At 30.0% G+C, this 6,833-nt stretch overlaps 1 protein-coding gene across 1 annotated transcript; it reads left to right on the plus strand.

Moving 5' to 3' along the window:
- Positions 1-1,522: 1,522 nt before the first annotated feature.
- On the plus strand, positions 1,523-3,743 carry LOC133830998 (transcription factor MYB62-like). The gene is made up of 3 exons (XM_062261153.1): positions 1,523-1,853; positions 2,122-2,251; positions 2,808-3,743. The coding sequence occupies exons 1-3, from the start codon at positions 1,694-1,696 to the stop codon at positions 3,466-3,468; spliced, it is 951 nt and encodes a 316-aa protein (XP_062117137.1). The 5' UTR covers positions 1,523-1,693; the 3' UTR covers positions 3,469-3,743.
- Positions 3,744-6,833: the final 3,090 nt, after the last annotated feature.

Genomic DNA, 6,833 nt, shown 5'->3' on the forward strand with positions numbered 1-6,833 from the left:
GATTGACTATCCTTAATTCATGGCTTTCTGTACAAAAACAATATTGTTTCTGTCTTGTACGAGCCAATGAGCTGCTGTGATTGTGGAAGCCTTGGCACTATATATATACGTATCGTTTCCTCTCCTTATGTAACTGCTGAGCAATTGAATATATAGTATACACATTATCAGTCCATTTTCTCAGTTTTCAATTGTGAGTGAAAAATCACCACCATCTTGAGGGGGCTATTGGAGTATGATATCCCACATTGATAAGAATATGAGTAACTTCACTAATCACTAATTGATTTGTAGATGAAACTCTATAATTTTTTTCATCATACCTTTTTTTTTCTCAAAAAGAGATACTCCAAAACCTATAATTATAATTGTATTTATTTGAAGAGCAGTCGTTGTTTAAAGAAGTCAAAGTTAGCTGCTATAAGAATCTGTATATCTGTTAGTTACATCTCTCTCTTACTTTCTCGAACATAATATGGATCAAGAAACATAAACCACACAAAAGATTTATACAAGACACTGGTGTTTCCAAAGAGGACATCAAACGAGAACCAATCAAAAGATAGATGGTCATGTTCTCAGATTCCTAGCATTCTCAAATTGCCGCCCATATTTGAGAAAAAACACTCCAACAAATAAAACTCACGTTTTAAAATAAAAAAAGATTTTTTCCTCTAAAGTATTTAATATATATTTGGTTTAGTCAATCACGTTTCTTATCTCCTATTAATATCAATCTAGAAAGAAGAAAACTTGGGCTAACTTAAGTGACCCATTTTCCCATATAACAAAATAGAGAATGCCCAAAACGAATTTGACAACCGATAATTACTCTTTTGTTTTTCTAACTCTTATTTTGGCCTTCTTAGGGTCTAAATTAGGGTCTTAAAGTATAGCATATTCTGCTTTTCCTTTCCCAAGCTTTAGGATGATATTACTTCGTAATAAAAAATATCCTGACTCCTAATTAATATAGATGTTATTAGTCTAACTACAGCTTGTCATTTACGATAACATTTAAATCTCACTCTGTCATTTCAAAAAAAAAATATCTCACTCTATGTATAGGATAAGATCAATTTGATTAATCTTTTATTAATCAGGTCACTGCAGTAAAATTTGTAATGCATATGTACGACACATAATTATATTATATGATTAAAAACAAAGTAAATTGTTATATTTATAAATATTTTTAATGATATTCTTTGTGGATAATTAAGTTAAGAAATTATTAAGTATTAATTAAACTGGGGTCTTTTATTTGACCAAGAATTGAGTAGGTAAATTAGACTAATATGTACTCTAGCAAAACAGTTCATTAATTGTAAAGTAGTAAGTCAATTATACCAACTACTTATTTACAAAATTTGATCTGAAATTTCCTGTTTTTACAATAAATATATAGTATTATATAGTCTCCTGGAAGCTCAGTGGAAACTCTCCTTCTTGGAATCTTTTATTTATTTCTACAAGTCACTCCTTTTGAAAAGTTAATGTTTTACAAATAGACCACTCTTGGAGGGGTCTATAATTAGCTGAAGCTTTGAACCTTTCTAGTGTATAAAGGCCTTTGCTTGATGACTTTGTTTTGCTTCACTTTAGGTTCAAAGACCTTAAACCCTTTAAATCTTTCACTCCTTTAAAGAAAAACAAAAAAGATATACATAAATAAACAAAAGAGCTTTCGTTTATGTCTACTAACAGTAAAAGCTCAAATAATACTAGTTCTAGTGAAGATGATGCTAATGAGCTCAGAAGAGGGCCTTGGACTGTTGAAGAAGACACGCTTCTCATTCACTACATCACTCGCCATGGTGAAGGCCGATGGAATTTGCTAGCTAAACGTTCAGGTAATTCTCTTCAACATATATATTATGCTTTTTCTTCTTTGCTTCTTTCTTAAATGATCATTTTTCTCTCACATAATAAGAGAGGTTTCCCTCAACTAAAAGAACAAATTATAATAGCCTAAATGGCATTGAGTAATAACTAATAAGATAATCATATACAGCCTGAGATTTCAATAAGATTACAATACCAGTTCTATTGTACAGTTGATTGATCCTATCTTGTTCTGTCTGGGATCTTATGTATATATGTTGATTCATTTTGGTTCAGGATTAAGGAGAACTGGTAAGAGTTGCCGACTGAGATGGCTAAACTATCTGAAACCAGACGTCAAGCGTGGGAACCTTACTCCTGAGGAACAAATCTTGATCCTTGATCTTCATTCCAAATGGGGAAACAGGTATTTATATATACTGTATCTGTATATGCTAATCCAATTTTCACAATAAATTAAAAAAAATATATATGTATATTTAATCTTAAATTAAAATGATGAGATTGGTTATAAACTTGATAAGATTTGGTGACCTATATCCTATTGATATTCTTCACATGATAGAATTAATACAATCAATATCTTAACAAAATTAGTGTTTAAAATGATAAGCATGCAAACAGAGAACAAACAGTACTACGTGATACTTATCTTTATCTTGATGTCTGCATCATTCCATCTCAAACCACACTATCTCCAAATTAATTGTTGAAACGTTTTCTTTCATTTTAACGATTATTACCAATTTAGTTGTCAACTACAACAGTGGCTTAATTGACCACATAACCTTAATCTCAGGGCTTGGTATGTAATTTTAGATTTATTTTGTCCAACTAATAATAATAATAACACTGGCTTCCCCGGCTGCTTAAATTAATTACATCAGTTATCACAATTTGCTAGTACGTCCCTATTCCTTGTTCCTATAACTTTGTTAAACATTGAATTTATTGTTTATTAGGTGGTCCAAAATAGCACAGTATCTACCAGGAAGAACTGATAATGAAATCAAGAACTACTGGAGAACAAGGGTGCAAAAACAAGCTAAGCATCTCAAAATCGACACGGAAAGCGCGGCCTTTCAAGAAATCATCCGGCGATTTTGGATGCCAAGACTGCTTCAAAAGATTGAACATTCCTCATGTTCACCCATGCCAATTGTCCAAAGCTCATCAGCAGTAGTTCCTATGCCTAGTGACACCACTAGCGGTTCTCAGCAATACTATGGCTCATCATCGACACATTTACTTTCTGGCCATTGTAGCCTCAACATCTCTGGTTTGACTGTGAATGAGCAGAGTTCGGACTCATCAGAATCTATGAACTTTTGTCAGAATTCTCAGTTCCATCAATACCCAAGTAGTCCTTTTCAGCCTCCTAACTTGGTTCACAATAATAATGGCTATAACGCATTTTTAGAGGGGTGCTCTTATGGTGGTGGTGACAAAAATGGCTATGACAATAACATGAATGTCTCGAACTCCAACCAGTCAACTGTTTTAGAAGGGGGTCTTGCGAACCCTGTTGAGAGTTTCCACGTGGCAGGAATCAATTGGCCCGATAATGATTTCTTTGCTGGCGTGTGGAACATGGATGACCAATTATGGCAGTACAGGAGCTAACTAAGAGAAAATGTTTTTTTTTTTTTTTAAAAAAAAGTTCTTGTTAATCTATAATTAATGATTATTAAGTTGTAGACTTTGAATAGATTTTTTTTTTCTAGCTAATCATCATATCAATCCTCATCAAATGGGGCCATTTGTGAATTTTTCTATAGAAACAAGTTTTTTTTTTTTTTGAGCAAAGAAACAAGAAAGTTGATGCAAATTATTACATCAAAAACATTTTCACTTACAAGTTGTGTCATTTTATAAATACAATGAAATTTTATTTTTAATTTGACTCCCCCGATCGTGACTCCAACATTCAAGTGTTATTTTATTAAAGAAAAATTTTCCACACTACCTTTCTTTTATTTTATGTTCTTTTTCTTTTTTTCTTCAATGGAACATTCTGAACACTTTTAAATGTAGATACACAAGCACATTTTTAATTCTTAAGAAAGATAAAATATTGCTCCACTTGGACACATTTTTCTTTTTTCCTCCTTCCTATTCTTATAGTGGGGTGTGTAGAAAATGTTAAACAAATGAATCATGTGATAATTGAATATTTCTTGTTTCTCGCAGAGGACACATTTAATGCTTCTCATCCACTGATTTTTAAAGTAAACTAAACTCTGAATTGAGTCTTTTAGATGCAACTTTACTTCATTTCAAATATATACACTGGTTCTCACTAAATTAAATGAATCAAAACCTTTTTAAAAAAATCATGGAATAAGAACGGGTGGTATTTGACATTTAAAGTGAAAAAAATATATATTCTTCTTCTTCATTCTATTTTACTTCTATTTTATTTGTATGTATTAAGTATATCAACTGATATATGGCTAGTACAATAAATAATGGGATTTTTTTAATAAATATGCGCTTTATAATATTTTTTTTCATTTATGCAGTAATGCTTTTTTTGTTTCAAAAATAAGGAATTCATAAACTTCTTTTTTCTTCAATTTTACGTTTTGGTTATGAAAACTTTGATGTAATTGAAACAAAATTGATATTTTTCTGTACATTAGTTGATGTCGTTGATGTTTAACCTTTTTAGTAAAGAGTTGATGTTTATTAAAGAAAAAGTTGATATTTTGCAAAATAATTTGCTCAACCAAAATCAATAGTTCATCAACTATATAAAAACAAATAACTATAAAAAGAATAGCAATAACAAAGCAAAATATAACATCAACCAATTTGAATCGATGACAGAAACAATATTATTTTAGTCATCTTCAAACTCCAATCAAGCCAGTTCCACCTAACCGGAGCCCCACGAAACCTAAATGAAATATCCAAGCCATAAAATTTTATTTTAATATCGTTTTTTAAAAACACCTTAAAATAAAATATTAGTTTTGCCCAACTATCAACCTCGACTTCGACTAAACTTCTAGCAAACTTGTCCAAAAAGTTTATTTTCACTCTAACTGCAAGCTAAATAGTAAAATTGAAGCCAAAAAAGAAAAAGTTTGTCTACCACATAAAAGGAATAAAAGAAAAAGAGAAAATCCCGTATATGAGGTAAATTCCTCTAAATAATATACACTATTTGTTTTTTTAAGACAATTATTAAAATTATTGTTCTAATAAATTATTTGTCTTTTCTTATATCTGAATTAGTGTATATTAAAAATATAGCATTATATAGATCTAGAGCCACTTATTTTCAATTAAGTTAGTTACTTATATACCATATTTGTAACACTTGGATGAATTTATTCATCACTTATTTTTTTTCTTTTCCTTTTTCTTTTTTGTTGCTAGATATATTCTAGTAAACCACAGCATATATGTATGGTTTCAAATTTACCAGTAATCTACATGTGTTATTTTACATGTGAATATTACAAAAATTGGTATAATATTAAATGTACTGCCAACATTTATATATTTAGAAAGTTCAGTGGTATTTGTAAAGTTAACTGATTTTTATCCACTTTATTAACTTATATACCTTTTTTTTAACACAAGATTATATCCTCTTACTTGACAATCATCAGCCATTCTTCTAAAGCACAAAATATCTTCTACCAACTATTCAAATAACATGCATATGCCCTCTCAAGACTTCTCCTTAAAGACAGGTTGCCCACTACGACTAAAATTCACTTTGAATTGCAAGACTGAGCACTTTTAATGCAAGAGGGGGTCTTATTTTATTTCATTCTAGTTTCTACCAAGAAAAAAAAAAGAAAGAAAACTTCCAAGAGAAAATTGATTAAAAGCAAATAACAATATATATATATAAAAAAAATTAGCTATAGAACATTAAAACAAAAACCAAACCCCCCCTCTACCAAAGACTTATGGTGCTCTAGTTGTGATTAATGATGAGCTATATATCTACCTCCATAAACCATTACATAAGAGATTTTTACAAACCTACCAAGCTGACTCTTTGGTAATAAACTTCATCTTTATGAATGATATTAATTAATACACATTATGTTACGTAGGTTGTGCCAAGTTCTCTGTATAGCTTACCATTATTTCTCAAGTTTAACCTTCAATCAATCTATAAATATAATTAATTAGATGGTTAATAAACTGAAATTGATTGGAAGACTATGCAAATGGCTGGCGTCACCTATGAAAAATTCACAATTTTCTTCTTGGTGTTATTAATGGATGCATGAACCTGGTTTTTCTAATAGGAATAGTGAAAATCTTTATTTGGAAAAATGAAAAAGATAGAAAAGACTGATCGATCGTTATTCTTGGCCAACCAAAATAACTTTGAATAGCCTGCAAGAAACTAAAAAGTTTGACTAGTCAAGTAGTGGTCCTCGCCACAAATTAAAGTATTTATATATAAGGGGAAAAATGCGTTGTAGAAAATATTTGTTTGGAAAGAGTTTGAATTTTCTAACCAATACAACATCGAAATCAAATATACTCACGACATTATTCTTTATAATCCACTCAATCTATGAGAGGAAAAGTTAATAGTTGAAGTACGTATGAGAATTTAAATTGTGGAAACTTAGTAAGATAATAGTTTGTTAAAATGGACAATTAAAAAAAATTAATATACTTCATTTTTTTGGTGTGTCACGTTTGTAATCTACTTGATAATAATTATTAGTAAGTTAATTTTCTAAAGGAGTTGGTGACAGAGATATGTAAATTTCTTATGCCTATTGTGATTCCATATAAGAGTAAAATTAAGGGTAGGTAACCATTTGGTACCCTGTGTTTTTGCAAAGTATTATTTTGGTACTTTCTGTTTTCAATAATGCTCATATGGTACCCTGTATTTTAAAATTGTACATATTTGCTACCATAAACTCAAATTTAATTAATAAAATTTTACCAATTTAATCAAACTGTGGTCAATTATGTAAGTTCTAAATTTAAATTTAATTATT

Source organism: Humulus lupulus, chromosome 4, assembly GCF_963169125.1.
Source record: "Humulus lupulus chromosome 4, drHumLupu1.1, whole genome shotgun sequence".
Classification (NCBI taxonomy): Eukaryota; Viridiplantae; Streptophyta; class Magnoliopsida; order Rosales; family Cannabaceae; genus Humulus; species Humulus lupulus.

Coding starts and splice junctions, on each gene's coding strand:
- LOC133830998 (XM_062261153.1), top strand. CDS start 1,694: ATGTCTACTAACAGTAAAAGCTCAAATAATACTAGTTCTAGTGAAGAT. Junction 1,854..2,121: donor TTTGCTAGCTAAACGTTCAG/GTAATTCTCTTC, acceptor ATTTTGGTTCAG/GATTAAGGAGAACTGGTAAG. Junction 2,252..2,807: donor CATTCCAAATGGGGAAACAG/GTATTTATATAT, acceptor ATTGTTTATTAG/GTGGTCCAAAATAGCACAGT.